Consider the following 21,626-nt stretch of genomic DNA (forward strand, 5'->3'; position numbering starts at 1 on the left):
CGTTCCGTTCCCGTTCCCCCGCCCCGGGCGCAACCACTGGCCGCCGCAGCCGCCACGCGCGCCCCGCTGCCTGCAGGTTCCGGGCTGGCCGGCGCGGCGCGGGCGGTGGGCGCTGACTGACAACCCCGCCGCCCAACCCGCGCCTCCGCCGCCAGAGCCGCCCTCGGCGCCCCGCCCTGAGGAACGGCCGCGCCGCGGGGCGGTGCGCGGGTTCCTGTCAGGACACGGCGGGACGGGCCGGCGCGTGGCACCGAGCCCAGGCTCCCCCCCGTCTCTCCGCCATGTTCTCCTCAGCGCCTGCCTTTGCCCGGCGCAAGCCCCTCCGCCGGCCAGCGCCGGCACCGCTGCGGAGGGCCGACATAGAGCCCGCCGCGGAGCTGCCGCCGGGCCCGCGGGTGAGGAAACGTCCTGGGGCGGGGCGGGGCCCGGCGCTCCCGTCACCTCAGCTGCCCCGCGCCCGGTGAGCGGAGCCGGAGCCCGCGCTTCCCGCGCCGCCGGGAGGTGCCGAGGGGCCCGCGCGTTGCGGTTTCCTGCGTGTTTTTGAGCAGGTTCATGACATGAGCCATGAAAGCAAGCAGATGAGATGTGTTAGGGAAAAAAGCATCAGCAAGGTGGTTGGTTTTTTTTTCATTAATAAAGTTCAAAACCTGTTATTCTCAGGATCCTTAGGACTTTCGTTTTGTTTGTTTTGCTTTGTTTTGTTTTAATACAATTTTACACCCTTCAGTGCTGGGCCACCAGCTGATGGTGCTCAAACTTACAAAGCCCTTTTGAAAATGATAGGCCATATAAATCAGAGAGAACAAAAATTAAAGTGTCATTTTGCTGGCTCCCTGGAGGTTTTTTTGTTCCGTGGGTCTGCTTGTCTTGCTTGAAATTCCTGCTGAGTGGTTTTATACCATGTAACAGGACAAGGAATGGGCCCAAAGTACATGGTGGTTAATAAGTAGTTATGTGCGTTATGGATTAGTTACTAAGTAGCCCTTGTTTTAACCTGTAGCAGTGATTTTGCAGAAACAGAGGCTTAGAAGTCAAAAGAAGCTTCGATATTTCCAGTGCATTTTTTATTCTCCTGGCTTCTTGTGTTGAAGCGTTTTTCATTTAAATAATGTGTTGCAGGTATCCTAGATGAGATAAATGTGTTCTCAGGTTATCTCAAGTGGAAGGATGCGAGGTCGTCTTTGTGAGTCTGAACTTTTATTTGTTTCTTGTTTTTATTAATACAACAAAACATAGTTTCATGTCAAATGGAAGACCAAATCAAGAAAAAAAAATAGAGGGTCACCTTAAAGAAAAATTTCAGGACATGATCTTAGCACACATGAAATCCTAAGTTTGACATAATAATAATAATAACTAGATCAGCAACCTGATCTAGTTGGAGATATCCCTGTTCCTTGCAGGGGGGTTGGACTAGATGACCTTTGAAGGTCCCTTCCAGCCCTAACCATTCTATGATTCTATGATTCTATGACATTATTTATTTGTCTGTCAAATCTGCTGAACTGAAAGATGTCACCCACAGCAGCTCTTACCTGCATCTCTCTGCTTTGCTCCATGTCTTGGGTATACCAACAGTAGTTTCTGGGTCTCAAAGCAATCTTCTTTCTGACCTACCAATTTTTTCATCTTTTATACCATTTACAACAGTGATAAAACCTCATACAGCAGCCTAAAAACTAATCTGACTGCTCTGGGTTTCCTGTGCTCCCAGCATGTTTAAATGCTTCTCTTCAACTGACAGCTATTACTTATTGTTCACGTGTTCATGCAGTAATTTCATAAACTCGTATGCATAAGACGATGTGTTTTGGGAAATGTGTAAATGAAGGTGAAGCAATTAACAGTCCTGCAGAAGAGGGTATTGCTTTCATTCCTTGTTTTCTAAGCACAAGAAGAAATACCATATTGAAGGCTTCTGAGAAATTTAATGGTTTTCAGTGTTTCAGTGATAATATCCAGTACTTGACAGGAGTGGCTATTAAGTTGAAGATTTAGATTAATTAATCTGAGATTTAGATTCTGCTTTGGAGTGTTTGGTTATGCTGATGAACCGAAGTGATATACAATTAAAGTTAAAAAAAAGTAGAAATGGTACACTTTGATATGATTTGAACAGTATTGCTCAGGCTTACAGTATTTTTGCCTTCATGAATAACTAATTTAAATGACAAATTTCTGTGGCAACAGTGGCTTGGTTGCCATAGTGCTCTATCTTGTTAATTTTCATTGAAAAAATTACAACTCAATTTTCTTAAAATAAAACTAAGATTTGGGTTTGTCTTCTCTGCTTATAGGTGAGCTAAAGTTCAGTATCAAATGTCCTGTCCAGGGGAAAGTTCTTACCATAAGCAAATGAGTGTAATTCCAGGGGCATTGTATTAAGGTGTAGTGACAGGTTAAAATGTAGCAAATGCTATATTTAGATTTTTTCCAAGGTATAATTTTATCTGTTGACCTCTACAGTCAGCAACTCTGATTTTCTTTGCAAATATATTTTTGTGCGTGTTTCTATGTTGCTTGTTTAGGCCGTGATCCAGCTTCCGTTAAAGTCAGTGACAGCAGGTTTCAATAGGTTTCAGATAAAGTGAAATGTTTATCTGAGCCTAAAACGTCAGTTTGAGAAAGGCCATTGCATGAAACAGGTTGCAATCGGGCCACTCAAGCACGTGGAGTCTTTACTTCTGACCTTGGGGGTTAACAAACTATTAACAAATTGCTTTATTTCTGCTTATATTACATACCTCCCATTGCATACCGGGACTTAAAATGAGCTTGGGTTTACTGGTTTGTGATCTTTTATGCCTTGATTTAATTTTAGATTCTATGATTATCTTAATATTAAGGCAAAAATGACTGTTATTATTCATTATCTTAGCTATAGCAAGTTTCTTAGCAAAGCATTAAGAACATTCTGAGGAGAATAACTAGCTCAAGGTTAAGTTACAATATGCTGAAGATGCTGACACCATCACGGAAACAATTGCATTTGTCCTACTTCGTCAATTCCCAAAATCAGTTTACAAAGACAAAAGTAAATGACTTTGTGCAGCCTTTGAAAAGCAGACATGTTTCAGCACTGTTCTGAATTTTAAACATTTGTTCAAAAAAATTAATGGAGTATAATAGAAGATTCACAATCTTATATACCTGGTGTAATTCAAGGAAGTTAATACAGAAGTACCTGAATTATTTAGTGGTAACAGAGAATATTTGCACAATGAGGATTTTCATACACAGAACTGGAGGTAGATTTCTGCAGAGCTGATAAGAAAAACTGACTTCTTGGGAGGGAGTGTGTGGAGGTGTCCCACAGATCCGAAACTTTACTTGAGGGTTTTACTATTCTGCTTTGAAAAGAGCAGCAGCCAACTCAACTCTGGAAGCACCCATGCTGCTGAAAGAATTCTAGTTGGCTGAACTTCAGGTAACTGTGATTCCGTAGTAACTGGATTCCTAACAGCACTGTATCACCCTTTCTCTCTGTAAAGCCAACACCATCTCAAAGAACTGAAAAATTCAGGAGGCAAAAGAGGTCATATGTAGGCATCACTTGGAAATGGCATATGGAAGTATACTTGGTATAGCTCTGACAGTTTAGGATAATGAGGTCTTCAGTTGAGGTTGAGAAAGAGTCCGAATGTATCTAGGAGATGGAAGAACAGCTGTTTGTAATTTTTCATGTCCTTTTATAAAAGGAGGCTAATTCTGTGACTAACTGGACAGGAAATCCTAAAGCCTTCTATCTGACTTTCCTTACACTGATACTGCACTATGTGGGGTTTCCTTTGTTCCCATGGAACATGACATTTTCTTCTCCCCTTGTTTGTTTGGGCAACTGACTGTGGCTAATTTGGTGCAATATATGCAGCTTTTGCTTCCAGAAGCTGCAAACAGATGCCCATCAGTTACTGCTGCCTTCACAGCGCATGCTATGATGGATTACTTTCCACTAACTAATTGATATTCATGAAAAGCGTGGGACTCCTTGTGTTTTGTAAACATTTCTTGTTATGGGAACACATGAAGAACGGAACCATCAAATAAGCCTGATGTTCCTAAGAAAGCAAGTTAAAATCAGAATAATATTTCTAATAAATAATTAATACTTTTCCAAAAAACTTAGTAACAAGCATAATTTGAATCCAAAGAAAGTAGTTTACCAGAAGTTGTCCTGAAATGGAGAGAAACTTATTCTAGTGGTACACATTAGAAAATATCCAGATGCAAACCCTTTGGAAGTTTATGAATGACCTATGCAAAGGAAGGTAGGTCCTTGGAATGAGTTGACTCTCTGGTCCATCTTAGAGCTTATAGGTTGAGCTGGAACTCGCCTTTGCACAAAAAGCACAACCGTCTAGCTAACCAGCTCTTTGAAAGGAAATGAGTACAACTCCAGTCCACAAAACACTTGGATACCCTTCCTGCTCAGACCCATTAAAAGTATCAGCTGTTTACTGTATGGATTTTGCCCTGTGAATAGTGACATGCGTTTCATTTGCTGTATACCATATTCTGAATTTTCACAAAAGGCAAATTAACGCCTCAGATGCAGAGATCTCTTCTTATAAACAAACCAAAAAAAACACCAAACCATGAAGGAGACTGGGAAAAATAAATTTCCTCTAGATCTGTTAAAGCAATTACATTTTCCTAGTTTGGTTACAGCAAATTCCAGTCTTTGATTTTCTTATGTAATTTAAAACAAATCCTCAAATGCTAGGAAAGCAAACAAGCTGCAAGAAATGTCAAAGGCTGAGTTGACTCCTGAATTGCTGCATGAAATATTCCATCATATTAATGTGAAATGAAACCAAATGACGATTTGCATTACTCTGTTGCTGTTCCCAACCTCAAGTGAGAGGCTGAAATTTTACTGAAATTCTAATGCAAGTAGCAGTGTCAATGAAACATCAGAGGTGTAAACATTCTTTGCCTTACAGCCATGTGAATCGGGAACAGTTCTGTTAAAGTCAATCAGGTTTCATCAGTATGCTGTAGTTTCCTAAGGGTGAGTGAGAAAAAAATTTCAGTCCCCTGCTCTTACAGGCAGTGTAGAGCAACATGCTTCAATACTCAGTGTCTTTCCTAAATGGTCACTTTTACATGCAGAGGAATTCAAAGAGAAAACAGCTGATCTGAGGTATGAGAGAAGGTCTCTCTTTTTTTTCAGGCTTATCTCTGCTTTTTTCCTGAAATGCTCCCTTTTTTATCTTTCCAACCTTTGAACACCACCAAAAGCACCATCTGGTGACAAGGTACCTTGCAACACTTTTCCTCTGAAGCTTATATTGGGGTTAATTTACCCTTATCATGAAATTTGTCATTATAAATCACTCCTAGATCGTATCAACTATACCACTGAAACTGCCTGAAAATATTTCTGTTTGCAGAGGATGGGGGGAAAAAAACCCAAACCAAACCTAAGTTGAACTTTAACTATAGCTATTAAAGTTTAAAAGTTAAAGTTAAGATAGCATGCAGTTTACCAGACAGAGAGTATCTCCACTCTATCAGTGAAGAGAGGAACAAAAAATTGTGAATGATTTATTGAGTTTCTTTTGTAAGATTGATATTTATCTGATAAAGGAGTTCCGAGGACTTGGTACGTAGAGCTCGCACAGGGATTTCAATTGCACTCATCCATACCTTTAAACATAATTATTGTCAAAGTTAAATTCTCTCATCTGTTGTATTTTGACTGAATTTGCCTTAAAAATTGTTTTAAGCATTGTGAGGAGAAAGGGAAACAGACAGCCGCTAGATGGCATTTTTAGTCCAGCTTTTACCCCTGGGCAATTTCAGTCAGTGTCCTAAATGCGAGGCCTGTCTTCTCTGTCATGACAACTGTGATCCTATTACGAGTTAAGCTGGGTCTTGCTGGAGTAGTTAGATTCAACTGCTGTTTTTCCTTCAACATAGTTGGTGGAAGATAAGGATAGTGCATGATCTAGAATTCCAATGACCTTGATGGAGGAGCTTTGCTGGGTAATATTTGTGTGCAGAGGAAGACAGCTCAGAAGGAAAACAGAAGATGAAATTTCTGCAAATCCTTGAAAAGTACTGATGCATAGCACAGGTATTTGGCCCTGTGAATGGCCTTTGAGGGAAACATTTGTACTAGAAGTGCTAGCTAGAATACTCTTAGGAGTTCAGACAGCAAATTGGTAACAGTGGTTTGTTTGATTCCTATGGTCTTAAAAAATGCAGCATTTCTGTAAATTGATGGTTATGTCTGTATATGCAAGCACCGAAACATTGCTCAGATCAAAAATGGAATTGTTAAACAGTAGAAGTTTGTACTGTTACGGTTAGTATGTTCTGAGGGTCTCAGAGCATATCGTATAGTGCACAGTCCTTGGGTTTCATCATCCTCATCTCATGGATAACAAGATAAAATGATGTTAGTAAAATAAATAAAGGAGTTCTTGCTATGATGCTCTGAAGTTAACTGTATTTCAACCAACGTATTTACAATCAGGAACCTGAATGAGGAACACAAATCAATATGGTCCCTTGCACCCCAGAATATTATTACTAGGAGAACTTTGCTAAATGAGAAAGAATCATCAGTGAAGCTCTTCATGCTACCCCTTCTGAAAAATAACTTAGATTGCTGATTTTAAGTCTTTTGATGAGGAACAACCAGTTTTATTGTTATTACTTTTCCTGTGTTTTCCTGGTGGACTATATTTTCAGCTACAGGGAAAAGACAGTGCAGCAAAGCTTAATCTAACTGAATACTATACCTTCATCACACTGATTGCATTATTTGTTAAATATACAATAAAATCCACTATTTTGTATATTTGATATTTCTTTGTGCAGTTTTCTTTTGTAATCTCAAATAGGTGAAGTGCATTAAATTGTAGAATGTAGTTTACAGCTTTAAAACCACACAAAATTTAAATATTTGTGCTTTATTGAATGACCAGGGTTTCAAGAAACAAAGAATACAAAAGGCTTCCTTTTATATTTTGCTTCATCATGGTAAAGACAGATCATGTTCTTTAATCCAAAACCTGAAAAAATTGTAAATAAGATAAAATTTATTTCTGAAGGAAGGTGTAGTTCAGTTTCTCCCAGAAACTGAGCACCGGAGGGGATTCAGTATTTAAAGCTCTTTACAATAGCTAAGCTTTTACTATAACCTTGTGAGCTAAACATTATCCTTCTGTTGTTCATGAGTAAACCACCCTTAAAGAAGCTTAAGTACTGTGTTCAAGGTCAGAAAATGGACACATCCTGTGGATAAATAAGACTTCAATTTTGTTAGACTTCAATTTTGTTAGACTTTATTAGACTGAGTGGTTGTAGCTGAGAAAAAACTGGACAAACTTGTATACAAGCCCTCTAACTTTTGTGAGAGGGCACGTAAGCCGAAATCTACTTACATGCCTAGAATGAGAGAAAACACTGAAAATATTGATCAGGGACCTGCTCTGTAAAAGTATGTACTAATACAACAGTACTTTGGCAGCTTGACGGAGCTATATACGGGAAGTAATATTGGTTACATTTTAACCAGGAAAGTATTTTGTTTACCCCTAATAAAAATGCATTTGTGCTATCACATATGTAAGGTTCTTTCAAAAGACTTTTTACATTTTAAATTAGTCTCTTCGTGTAGGTTTTAAGAGCAACATAAGATTCATTACAACAATAATTTACCTGTGACTGGCCAAGAATTCATTTAAGATGCACAAAATGTCAGAATTTGAGTGAAAGGATTAAGCTGAAGTGGAAACTGTTAGCCCCAAAAGATGGGAAGAACTGTGGTATAGACTAAAAATAGCTTTGAATACAGGTAGGCTTTCTAGAACTTTATTTTTTTAAAAAAAGACAAAGACAAGAAAGTTGGGAAGGATAACTCATATCTGTATTTAGATTATTCTACCATAGCATAATCAAGGTTTTCATGAAACCAAAGGTAAACAATCAAATCATTCCTCGATCCGAAGTAAATGCATCAGTTGAAGGTATCAAACAGCATTTCTGTTAATGAAAGTCCAAAGAAAAACAGTGCTGTAAGTAGAGAGAGGTAGGTCTATTCAAAATAAAGGACAAAGAGCTGCACACTTGATTTTAAAGTCTCATTTATTTCATTTGTTAAAGAAATTAAGATACAGTAAATAGATTTTTCTGCAATACCAGTTTGCAATACTAGCAAAGTTACATTCATAATAGTTAAAAACACTGCATTTTGTAATGATTTTGTTTCCTTTAGCATCTACTGTATAAGAATCTCAGGTCTAAAACAATGCTGAATTAGCCCTCACAACATTCCTGTGAGGTAGGTCAGTGAGCAACACTAACTCCTACTTATGTAAGAGGCAACTGAGGAACAGAAAGTTTTAGGTCTGTGTACCAAGTTGGGTCTAGAATTCTGGTCTTCCATTCCTGATACTGTGCGTCACATCTGGTGTCTCTCACTTTCTGAAAAGTAAGAACAGGCCATAGTGGCAGCTGGTCTCCTTTCCCCGCCTCCCCTGCTTTCATTCACAGTGTGAATCTTTGATCATTTCTCCATCTAAGCTGATGAAAATGGATAAACATCAGCAACGTCCATCTGAACTACACAGATGAAGCAGAACATTTGAAGCCCAGAACTGAAGTAACTGAAAATAGACTGTGGGTAGTTACAAATAACATCACGGTATTTCGTACTGTAGACGCAAGTCTGCATTTTGTCACTAAGCTCCAGAAGCAGTAATATTAACACATGGCTTTTCTAAAGCAGCTTTCTTGTGAAGAGGTAAAAGGGCTCAGGACTGATGAAACCTCAGATCTGCAGGGAGTGTCCCCAGGACTGCCATAGTGAGGAGATGTGTGCAGCAATGCACGTTCAGTGCAGGCAAGGCCTACCCATGTTATGCCCCTTAAGTAAATGAAATATCTGTTTCCTTTAGGGCAGACAATGAAGTAGGTGGTATTGCAGAGCAAATTACTTAACTGAGGTAGAATTTGAACAACTGAACCACGGAACACATACCTGAATTGCTGTAGATGTTCCTTTCAACAAAATTAACTAGGGCATTATCATGTTGCATGGGCTAAAAGAACAAGTGTCTGAACAACACTGTGCTATAAAATGGCCTGCTTTCAAGCACAGCATTTACATTGTTGTTTTAAATTAGTTATAAAGTAGCATCTTGGAACAGTAACTTTAAAATATATATGCAGTTTTCATACCAGTGCCTACTTGAGGTGAGTAAAGAACTTTTTTCTAGTGCTACTTATGTGCACTGTATGTGTCAGACAGCAAGAATACAGTGAAAGCAATCTTTAAATCAGACAGAGCTCAGCAAATGCTAACAAGAGGTCAATAAAGAAAATTTCAGTCCAATTTGTCCAAAGCCCTTGACTACCCTTTCATCATGTATTAAAATAAAAAATTAGAAGTTGTGACCATCAGTACTAGTAGATCATACATGATTTCCCATTTCATGTTAAGTGGGATTTCACTTTAATCTTAATTTTTGGAGTTTAATGTCTTGGAGAACACTAGTTTATATACTAACTCTAATATTAAAAAGGGCTGGTTAAAAAGATCTCATTTCTCAAAAGAATGAGCAATTCAAATAAAATATAAAATCTGAAGATTGTCTCCCTTCAAGTAGAGCATTCATGGAAATGGCTATCTTGTACTTTGAAGCGAGCACCTCATGAGCAATCTGAAGACCAGAGTTTCCATTTATAGTATCTCAGATGTGGAAGCTCTTGGATATCTCAGAGCCATCATCAGTTTTCTTCAGGCCTTGAAGGAAGCTCGAACTACTCTCCCCTTAAGAGGCTGAGGGGGGCGGAAATTATTCACCATTTGGATCCTCTGGTCTTCCTCACTGGTGAAGAGGAGCATGCGGAATTTTTCCAGCTGTAAATTCAGGTGAAATAATTTGCTGCTTAAGAAGGCAATCAATGATGTTTTTAAAAAGGACCAAAGCAAAGTATCCAGTTACATTACAGTCTGTTAATAAAATGGGTTCAAGGAAAGATCCTAGAGAGCATTAACTGAAAAAATAGAAGCCCTGATTATCAAACCTGTTGATTATTCACAGGCTAATGGTCTTTTAACTTCGCCCCATTGCTAATCAAAACAGTCACTCCATTTATCCAGTGTTGAACTCTACAAGGACTGGGAGAGTATCGAAAGTTTACCTGTTTCTCAGAAATTCTGATGGGTTCTTTCAGCACTATCCATGTTACACTCTCATTAAGGGGTGGTGTTGTCAAAGAACCAAGGTATGTCCAATAATCTAGACTCAAAGGCAGGAGACATTTAGGGTTGAAGCTTCTAAATTGAGCTTTTGTTCCCTGGAAAAAAAAATTGATATTTGACATTTATCTTTTTACTTTTAAGTGCAGATTAAAGAAGTCTTTTTGAAAGGGGAAAAAATACTAAAGTAGTATTAAAAAAAATAGGGAAAAGGAAAAGTCCATAAAGGTTTGGCTGCCTTGTAACAACTGTTATCTAAAAGTAGCATGGCAAGGGTGATGTCTGCTGCTGGCTTACTGGACTTTGATTTCTTGCCTCATTGTCCCTACCAAAGTTCAGCTCTTGTCACAAAAGGTCTAAAAATAGTGCAGGAAGTATATTCTGTGTACAGTGTTCAGTGTGAGCTAAAGATAGTAACATGGTAGAATTCCTTGTCTCATTACTTGCTATTTTCTATGCTTGCCATGTATTTCAGTAGAAGGTTTGAAACTATGGAAGTCTTGTCCCGAAACAGTCATTATCTGCTAGGACAAATATTTCCTTTAAAAATCAAATATTCACATCTAAAATTAGAGAAAGGTGGATCAACCAAAGGATCAGTAGAAATAGAAGGAGGTGCTGCCTAAAGTATCAGTTGCCTTAATTACCACACTTTAGGGCAATATTTCTCAGCTTGTAGGAGTATCTGAAAAGTACTTAGTCACTAAGAAAGCACTATCCAATTGTCTGTAAAATTACTCATGAGGAATAGAATGAGTAGCTTGTCCTCAGTGGCAAACCTGCAGACCTTCCATCACTACAACAGCGGGATACCCATTTCTTCCCTGCAAGTGGAAGAAATCACTTAAAGCATTATTTAGTGTATCTGTAGCCTACATGTTGCTGTGTAACTGCTTTCATTTCTTGTTTTTCACAAGCATGCAGAGGAGCAAGGTGCCTACTCAAGTATTAGTGTAGTTTATATTGCATTTTAGAACTTATGCACATTATAGAATGTATTAACATCGTGTAAATCAAAGGATAACATTTGTAGTGGTCTAATCAGTCTGCACTTGAAGTGCAGCAGGTATCCATCTTCAGCAAAGCTCTCAGATACATCAGGTTAAAACCCACCTTCAGGTATCTCTAAGATTAGACTAGCTCAGGACCTGACTAAGATTGTCCCCTGATGGAGCTTTGCAGGAGATGATGTACTGTCAGTTTTGACTTGTTCAAGGTTAGGTTCAATGGAAAAGGATTATTTTGGTGAGTGTAAGAGCTGTACCTGGATGGTCATAGACCTTTTGATTTTTCATACTCTGGGAAAGGTAGAACCTGTGAATGACCAGTCGGGTCAGTGTAGCCTGGGGAGGCACCCAAGATTAGACAAATAAGATAAACTTTGGAGCAGAAGAGGAGAATACAGCTACAGTGATATTCTAACGGTGGGAGGATTTGTTGTGGGTGATTTTTCCATTTTTGCCTCAAGCATATACATGAGCTTGATTTTTAAAGGATATACCAGAAACAAATGTAAAGAGCTTAGAACTTACTTTAAATTTTACCATATATAAAGCATCAGTGAGTCTGTTCATATTGGCATGATCCTTCCCAATCTAAAATAATGGAATAAACAGGTTAAATAAGAATGGCTATAATTATGCTTTGAGTAAGTGTTTTCTTATCTGAATCTCAACATTCCTACTAAAGTAAGTTTAACAGCAATTTGCAATGAGTTACTGCTTCCAATAACTCATCTGTTTTCCTTAAGCACTTCTTAAATATGTGGCTTGGTTCTCAAACACTTGACAGCATAATACTTATCATGTAAACGTGCTATTTTTGTGATTCTTACCTCCAAGAAAACACCGACTACTGCCAAGCCATCTGGAGCTGCTGCTGCTTCTCCAAATGTTGAATATTTTCTGGCGTTCCAGTGAACTAAGTGGAGCTTCAAACAAAAATAACAAGTAAGAACTACACAAATTCGTGATAGAAGCTGTGAACACAGGTCATCTCATGTTAACAGGCACTAATAGTTGTTCATAACAGAATATAGGTTTTGCTCCAAAGGCATCTTTGGAAAGCTGAGCAAGTTCAGTCTTTTGGACTAGTCCATAAGGATGGACAAGCACTAAACAACATTTGCATACATCAGCCTTAATTTGAACCAAATCAGGCATTAACCTGTGAGCTAACTTCCCTGCTATAGACCTTCGTCCCATGAAGCACAATGCTCCACTACTCACTGGTAGACTCCAAGATGCTACTCTACAGTAGTATTTGGGATAGATTGTGCTGGGAAAGGCCTGCCCCTTGTCCTAGCTTTGCAGAACTCTCTCAAGAGCCCCCAGATGAAGCCATTTCTAAGCTATGGATAGCACCAGCATGGTCATTTAATTCTTAAAGTCTGTGCTGACCTAAGCATGGTGAATAAGCAATCAGAACCCTAAGGGACATCCAGTCCCCCCTGCAGACAAAGTCATTTGTCAACAGCATTTGCATGAATTAATCCCATCTGTAAAAACACATTGTTACCTCACAGGGAAAAGATTTGCCATCAACTGTATGCTCCGATCCCTGGCTGTGCTTTGTCCCCCAGTGAAAGTGAAACTGCTTTAGCCGAAATGGATTCTCAAAGGGACCACCACTGATTGCTAGAAAGAAAAAAAAAAGGAAAAAGCTTTTTAGCCTCCTGTTAGTAAGAACTAACCACTGTTGGCACAATAGTGGAAAAAAGCCAGGAGCATCTCCCAGTTGCCAATACAAAAGAGATGCATCATCCAGACATTTAGAAGTTGTTGGATTTCTTAATGGAAAGCACCTGAATTCATGTAAAAATTTAAGTGATGAACATTGAGTGGCTACTTGTGCAGAATTTTGTAGCTTTTTTGAAAGAGTATATTTGACATATTAAGACGTAATATCCATTGTTATGTTTATTACTGTCTTGTTAAACACAATAAATCCAAGTTGAATATTAAAAACATAAATCACAATTTGGAACTCACGTACCTAAAATATTTTTGACAGTGCTACTTGAGACTCTGTGTAAGAGAGTGTAGATAACTTGAGCATCAAGTAGACAATTTAGCTAAGTAATTCTCTTAAGAGTGTCTTTACTTGCAGTCGCGATTCTCTAAGTTGTTTCCTCTAAATACAAGATCCCATAAAAGAGGTAATATAATAGCTTGTACTTTACATGACACCATTCAGAATCTCAAGTCACCTTATAAAGGTGAGGAGATGCTACAGCGAAACTTCATACATAATTTAGAAATAATACTTAACAGATGAATGTTCAAGATGCCACCTATAAGATACTTTATCAACATCAGTAATCCTCCTGTAATTTTGTATGGCACTAAGTCAAATAAATTTTGCCCAACAGACATGAAAACCTGATCTAAGTCTTATATTAAGAAAATTAAAATTACATTTAGTAACTGTGAAGCACTTATCTTCAGTGTAGTCCATAAGAATTTATTTATAAAATTAAAACTGAGGCTTGCACAGTACTACCACATGCTCATCGTTCCAGCTGGCCTTTGTGCACGAAACTGGCCTTGACAAAGCAAAGGTTTTAGTATTAATTAAAAATGCAAGTATCTCTAGTATGTTTTTCCTGAACTTAGCAATGGAATGCATCACCTGTCTCAAATATTATTTTAAGATATCTAGCTATGATAGGTTATGTCAAAATTTTTTGTGCCATTTATGCAGAACCATGAGTCACTATATCTATTTCAACACTAAAAACACTTTAAGCCATCTTCTTCCACTCTTCGCAGCCTTCTTCCTTGAAAGTGCTATTAAAACAAGGCATGTGCTTAGTGCAGAAAAGGCAGAGATCTTCATTCCTGCATGTGCTGAGTCTATGCATCTAAATGCAGAGTAATAGATGATGTTCTTAAACTTCTAAAGCTGGATAAAGTTCACTGTTACATGGATATAGTTCCGCTTAGAGTCGCACAAAAGTAGTCAGCCATCTGAGATAATACTTTCAGATACAAATTACCTCTGTTGGATGACATGCTTAATGGATCTATGTAGTAAGGCTTTGGAAAAATGCACATTCAGTCTTCTCTTCAAATTTAGAAGAGATGCTTAAAAACTTGACCATTCAATTGAGCAGTTCTTAGATTCATTCCAGAAGAAAAACTGTTTTTTTAAAAAAGCTGGAATTTTAACCCCCAGCCCTTATTTCAAAGGGTTACCATCACAGACAAGTCACTTGACAGAAAAAGTAACTTGTTTTGAGTATCTAGGATATCCTGTTTAACTAGAGTCAATAACCACACCCAAATGGAAAATGGAATCAGCTGATAGGTTTAAGAATTGTTCAGAGTGTACTTTTAAAATGCAGTCTTTCCATTTATCAGCTACTTTATCATCTCCATTTGAATTTTCTTCCCCTACCCCTCCAGATGTAAAAGCAAGGTCTGCCATGGAAGTAAAATGAACAAAAGTAATCAATCACTTCAAGCATTTATATACTCTGCCAAGAGCTGAAAGACAAGAATAGTATGCAACTGCAGATAGCCCAACATCCACAAGCTGCTACCAACTCAGAATTAGCTGGAGACTTTATAGTTTCTGAAGAAACTGCTACGAGGTAGGGAGAGAAGAAGAAAACAATGCAAGGTAGCAGTTTAGCAGTTAGTGACTGGTCCATATACAACTTGGTGTAGTGGACTATGATTATGATGACTGTGCTGTATGACCCGATCTCTGCTAATCCTCTTCTCTTATCTACCTCTGTGGATGGAAACTGAGCAGTGAGCCAGGCAGAGCTGGCATGCATGTTAGCATCTTTGATTTGGATGATCATGGAAGCAGGGTAGTGAGGAGTGTACATACCTAATCTGCATGATGGATGCGGTCTAGGAGTGCTGGAGAGATGCATGGATTCCCTATCTAGCAAACTGACAATCCCCATTTAAAAGGGAAGCATTGCAAACAATCTTCTGATTTTCCTGATGCAAGAGCTTTTCCTGATGTAGAAACACTATTCTGCTGTGCAATATTACATTACTAGAGAAACTCAAGTGAAGACAAGAAACGTGAGGCTCAAGAAGACAAAAATATAAAGGGCTCCAGTCATACGTCTTCTTCTAAACTGAAGTTACACAGCATATAAAACATAATTCACAGAAAGTACTTCACTAAGTATTGTTTCCCTCACTAAGTCAGAAAATGGTATTCCGAGTTAGTTGGCTGTGTGTCAGTCTCACCTGTCTTGTCATCAGTGTCTTCAAACTCAACCATAACTGAATGGCCAGTGTTGGAGATGTTGAGAGATGTACATGATTCATAGGAGATAATAAGAGGTTTCAGATTAGGGTCATAAACTGCTTTTGCAGAAACTATATCAATAGGTGACTGACGGTTCCCTTGGGCAATAGGATAAGATTTGTGCCACTCTGAAGGTCCTTCAAAAGGAAAGAGAGGAAAGCATCATTATTTTCTTCCCACTATACACAAAATAATGCTTACAAGTTTTCATGAGGCTTGAAGTAAAGCTTGCTGAGCAGGAGTGACTTCAAAGTTTGGTATCCAGTGAGTTCACTTAAATTCTAAGCTGTTGTGTTTTTATTAGCACAAACATGCTGCAACAAGATGGGGGATTCAAATATTTTGTACAAAACACACTGCGGAAATCGCAGCACATCAATAGACTGCTGTATCTTCAGTTACTTGTGCCATTATTTTTCTGCAGAGTTTGTAATGACATTGCTAAGGTATCTGAAGACCTTCAAAGATGGGTGCAGGCGTAAACACACTTGCATGCACATATACACTCACCCAAAGAAACAGCATTTAATTCCTCCTGGGAAAGATAGTGTAAGAGCTCCAGTGATTCAAATTAGATGCAGATGACTCAATCTCTTGGCTACTGACTATGCAGTTATTTTTAAAACCATTTTATGACTGCAGTAAATCTTTGAGGCAGCTTCATTATGGTATCTCTCTACCCTGAGTGAAGGGTATAGTGTGATAATTAACGTTTTTGGACTTCCTCACCCCAATAGAGTGGAGAGAAAGACCAATTTAATAACACAGCTCTGCTGCCAGATAGGGAACATTCTTATGCTATTTGAGGTAACAAAACCTGATCTGTATCAAAGAATTACTTATTCTTGCTGCTTCTTTTTCTACTTTGGTACGATAGTACAAGAAGCAATTAGATTATTCTACTGCTTACGTTCAGTAAGCAGTATTGTTACTTAACAGTAACAATTTTATTTTAAGATTCCCAAGAAGCACATTTTTAATTATAATATTATCACATATTTTCACAAATGGAAACTTTTAATCAAACACAGGTATCTATCTTCCTTAAGTCTGTGCAACAACCAGTGATTTATTATACTCTTATTTGTCTTCGGCATTTTCTGAAAATGCTAAGCTTATAAAATAGTAGCTTTTCCTCGGCCTGCCTATAAAGTAGATTTAGGATTTAAATGCTGTTACACAAGCTTAGAAAATATAATTTGTCTCTTACAAGCTTTGTAAGAACATACATGGCTTTATTACTACTACCTATATATGCCAAAACACATAACACTATCTACTAGCACTAACCAGCTTCACTTAGCATTCAAACTTGCTTTTGGACTCACAGAAGCTAAAATAAATTCTGTTGAGAGAGAGACTGGGTCCTGAAGGTTATGCAAAAGACTCTTGTTGGACACTCAGCAGCTAAAATAATCACTGTCAAAAGAAAGAGACAGTCCCAAAGGATATGCAAAAGGTTGTCTTATTGGACAACACTAGTCACTCATCCATCCTTCTCTGTGAAGGATACAGGTGCTATAAAACACTATTGTAGGAATCTTTCAGTAGCTCACATATCCTCTCACTCCATGACACACATTCTTGGAGGCGGGAAGCAAAGGAGGATGACTAAATTAAAAACTGTCAAATCAGAAAGCACAAATTGTTCTATAAGAGATCTCTGATACTGATCTGTACAATTTATTGATGTTCTAGGAATATATAACATATACCTTATTGTATTCACCTTTGTGGAAGCTTAGATATCACATTTCAACAGCTGCACAGGATCAGAAGATCTATTACTGCTTTACTAAATCTTCTTTACTTAAAAGAATTGCTTTTGGAGAGACAGACACAGTTAGTCCTTTTCATAACAGCTTTTTGGAAAGGAACCTGTCTATAATATCTGCAGCCTGAAAAAAAATGCTCAGCACTGCTTCCCTCAGTTTTGGAACATTGATTGCAACAACGAAAGGCAGCAAGCATAAGTTTGTGGATGTATTGGTGCCACTTTCTGGGTGCTATTTGTTATCAATAAAGTAATTAATTACCTGCTGTATGTACTTGATGCTTGCAGACATCAAAATGCAGGCAGCTCTGCAGGGCTCAGGGAACAGCTCTAGAAAGAAAACAAGAGGGGGAAGATAGAGAGATGCAGCAGGGAAATGCTATAACCTACCGTCATCCTGCCCATATCCCCAACTGCGGTGGCCAGTCATTACAGAGGAGCAGCACCCTGCTCTGCTCTCAGCTCTTTGATCAGGGCACTGCTGCTCACCTGCCTTTATAATGGATCACTGTGGGATAGGGTCAGCCCCTTAAAGATACAGAGCAACCAAAGCAATTCCTGCAGGACAGGGAGAGCACCCGTGTTCCTCCTGCTCCCAACTTTGCTGCTCCTGCTGCTGCTCACTCTGTCTGCTAACTCAGCACATGAGAAAAGAAAGGTAAAACTGAGACAACTGAAGTTCCAGGACTTAGAGAGGAACCAAGACTGTCCCAATGGCATGGGGATCAAATTTAAGAAAAAGTAGTAGTATTTTCTCATTCTGTACTACAAGGAAGAAAGAGTCAACGTGTTCTGAGCAGCAGGGTGCAATAATGCGTGTAGATTGTAATGGGAACTGCCCTTCTCACTCTTATGTTCTGCCAGGGGAAACATCACCTAGCTACTGCCTCTCTTTTCTTAAACACGCTCTCCAGCTGCAAAAAACGAATGATGATTCCACCTGATTTTTGAGTAAAACTTCAGAATCAGTGCTTAGATGAGATGGAGAACATTCTCATTTCAAAAAAAATTACTTGTGTTACTTTTAAACAAGGTTAAAATCACACCAATTAAGGATACTTTGGTAATCTGATTTTTTTTTTTCTTTGTGACTCTAAAGAAACTTTTTAAAAAGACAAAAATAGAAGTGTGATTATATTAGGGAACAGAATGCAGCAGACTTTAGAGAAAGGAGTTGATCTGTGAAGGCTCAGTTATCTTATAGGATCTGGTAGTTGCCTGTACTCTGCTAAACCCATGAAGAGGCTACCATAGGATACCCAATCTGCAGCTGTAAAATGTCTTAAGGTATCTTTGTGGCAAGAAAAATGGCTCCTTTGAAGTAATTTTGTTAGCTCTGAGGAAATGGTGTCTGGCAAGCTACATTTTATAAACATATTGATTTTCACAAAGACGACAGCACACAGAAATAGGGATTGTTCTGTTATGCAATCAAGAAAATGGAAGAAAAAATCAATGAAAGCATTTTATACAACTTTTATGTTATGGTACTGCCTTGTAAGAATTAATTTCCTTTTTCAGTAGCTTTCCATAGGATTCAGCTGTAAAATCTTTGAGGTTCACTGATGCGAGCTAAATCACTCAATAAGGGATGTAAACTGCCATAAAAGTGTCCACAGAGTAGTTCTGCAATCACTTATTCAGGCCAACCTCTCAATTTATTTCTGTTCAAGTTCTGTGACCTGCTCAGGTCGCTGTATAGCCCTGACACGTGCACCAGGCACTGATACTGCAGGCATGGCTGTGGCCAGATAGTCTGCATACAGGTCCTCGTGGTGACTCAAATACTGGAAGTAGTACAGCAGTGCTGCTCTTGGGTTAAAATACTTGGCTGCTTAGCAGGATAAATGAGCTTCGAGAAGTTGTGATGCTTTGGTTCTTATTCTTGTGTGGCTCTGTGCTGTGTTTGTAGACAGGGAAGCCAGATGAGACAGATGCAAATAGTCAGGAAAGCTGTTCTAGACCATGGGGAAAAATACAAAAAATACCAACTTACCAGTGAAAAGAAGAAGCGGAAGAAGAATTTTATAAATTAAAAAAAAAAAAACAGACTGTAGATTGGGGGAAATCATATGCAAGATAGAGAATACTAAGCAACTGTTTCCAAGAGAAACTTGGAAAACTGAGGCTCAGATCTTGCTCGCAGGGCGCAGTGCCATTGAAGTGGCCCAGGTCTACATGCATTTGACACCATTCACCACTTCAGCTTTTATCTTCTCACACTCAAAACCATATAGATGTCTACATATGTGTCTACAAAGGCAAGGCATAGGAAGACCTCTCAGACAAGGAAACATGTTGAAGACATGGCAGGAAGCAGACTCCACAAAATGGAGATTTAAATGGTTGGATTTAGAAAAAGTGAAAAGGGGCAGTGACAGGAACTGAGAGGAAAGACGAAAATATATTGATTAAAATTTTACCTATGAATGATAGCCAGTGTGTATACGACAGTTTAATGTGCTCCCCCATCCAATCAGCCTTCTTTCTTTTTGAGGAAAATACTAAGTTTTCCTCAACCTAGAGTAATACTGCTGCTTATACAAATATCACATAATTCTGTAACCGTGATGCCTCTTGATATTGGCTGCCTCTAAGAATGGATTTTCACTGATTCTGTCCTCAAATTACCACTTGTCACTGTAAAAGTTGCGGTAGTGATCTAATCGTGATCTCAATTTTACTAGCTTGAATAGGGGAGAATTACATCACACTCATGAAGTCCAGCTTATGGAAGTGAGAAGAACAGCGTGGTAGGTGCCTAAAGGGTAGATTTCTCCAATGCTGGGCTAAAAGTGAAGTACTCATGATTTCCACAAATTTCTCATGGGCTTAGACTACATCTCAAAAGTATCTGCTTAGCTGTGAATGACAGGAAGATGTAGTTCCATCCAGTACCGCAAAACATTTCAAGCTGTCTTACAGAATAATTCTCTCTTCCCCAGTCTTCATACTTACAGTTTTATTCGTCTTCGACAGTAACAATGAGTGAACAGAGCAGCAGCCTAGGATAAATACATGGGTTCTTCTTCTGAACATGTCACTATGGTATGATATTGAACTAACAACAAACATTTCAGTTTTCCCATCCTTATATATGGAATAATTATGATTTGAGCTCCTTTTATTAAAATTGCTATATAAAAACTAATCATTATGGTTAGAAAGCTCCAAGTAAGATCGGAATGTCAAATAGAAGCTGAACATATTAAGCTTGGCAGGTTTGAGGAAATTGGATTTTTGAATCTCGAAGGCAAGTTGTCTCTATAATACAGATCTGGAATCACTGGGAGGTGTTCGCACAAGGACATCATGTCACTTGAGGATAATGCTTTTGGTACATATTACTGCATCACTGTAGAGGGGCAGAGCTGCATTTCAGGAGACGTAAAATGAAAGAACAGTTTTTTGGTTCCAAGGTGAATGGCTAAGTGGCACTCCAAATGTATTCGCTTAAGTAAATTGGCAATCATCTTTGCTGAGCATCTTTAATAACGGCAACGTACATTTGAACAAGGCGTCATGTGCCGTCTTTATTTAATGCACAGGAGTGTATCTGATGTGTCATTGCCTATTAACAAAAATATGGCAGAAATACAGTCAGTTTGGGTACAGGCTGCTCACTTGGGAGCCTTTGAAGTACAATAGGTAGGAGCAGATTAAATGTTAAAACATTCATCACTCCAGAGCTTGCCTACACCTCAGGTTCTTGAAAGAGTATCTTGTTTATCCAGGCAGCTCATCTCTCGTCTTACACTGCCATTACTAATGCTGGCAATTTCCAAATGGGAGTTATAATAAGGTGACATCTGTGCTTTATCTGTGCATTAAAATAACTTATAATGAATCCAGAAACCGCACAAAAATACTTCATAAGGTAAATATAAACAGGAGGATGTACTGCCCAGCACTAAACATTCAAAAGCAGAATAATTCCAGATTGTTTTTCGTTTTTCAGTAATTTATTTAAAAAGTGACTGCCTACACTTGTGGATTGGCAACAGAAATTTCAAATTTTATTTTCTCAAGTTTTTCTTTGCAAACACAAAAATGCCATGATTTATATTGAGATTCTCATGCATCCAGTGTAACTTCAGGAGCTGAAAGTGGTAATCCTTCTCCTACAGCTACATAGTGAGATTGATGAGATTTCTAAGGGAAAGAACTCAATGTTTATTTACTGGGAATATCTTCCTGGCATAAGGAAAAACAAAAAACAAAACAAAACAAAACAAGCGTCTCTAAGTAAAGAAGGGATTGAGAAGAAAAGGACAAAAAGGACAAGCATAAAATCAACAGACAATTTTGCAAGAGAAAAAACTTGAGTAAAGTATGGTCCAAGAGGGCCAAGAGAAAAGAATG

General features: G+C 38.6%; 1 protein-coding gene across 1 annotated transcript; it reads right to left on the reverse strand.

Annotated features, from left to right (window-relative positions):
- Window positions 1–9,751: 9,751 nt before the first annotated feature.
- CA7 (carbonic anhydrase 7) lies at window positions 9,752–17,694 on the reverse strand. The gene is made up of 7 exons (XM_009992524.2): window positions 17,655–17,694; window positions 15,430–15,627; window positions 12,734–12,852; window positions 12,051–12,146; window positions 11,749–11,811; window positions 10,159–10,314; window positions 9,752–9,874 (listed from the first exon to the last, which is right to left on the reverse strand). Exons 1-7 carry the CDS (start codon window positions 17,692–17,694, stop codon window positions 9,752–9,754), a joined length of 795 nt encoding a protein of 264 aa, XP_009990826.2.
- Between the last annotated feature and the right edge of the window lie 3,932 nt (window positions 17,695–21,626).

This window comes from Tauraco erythrolophus, chromosome 15 (assembly GCF_009769465.1).
Source record: "Tauraco erythrolophus isolate bTauEry1 chromosome 15, bTauEry1.pri, whole genome shotgun sequence".
NCBI classification, from domain to species: domain Eukaryota; kingdom Metazoa; phylum Chordata; class Aves; order Musophagiformes; family Musophagidae; genus Tauraco; species Tauraco erythrolophus.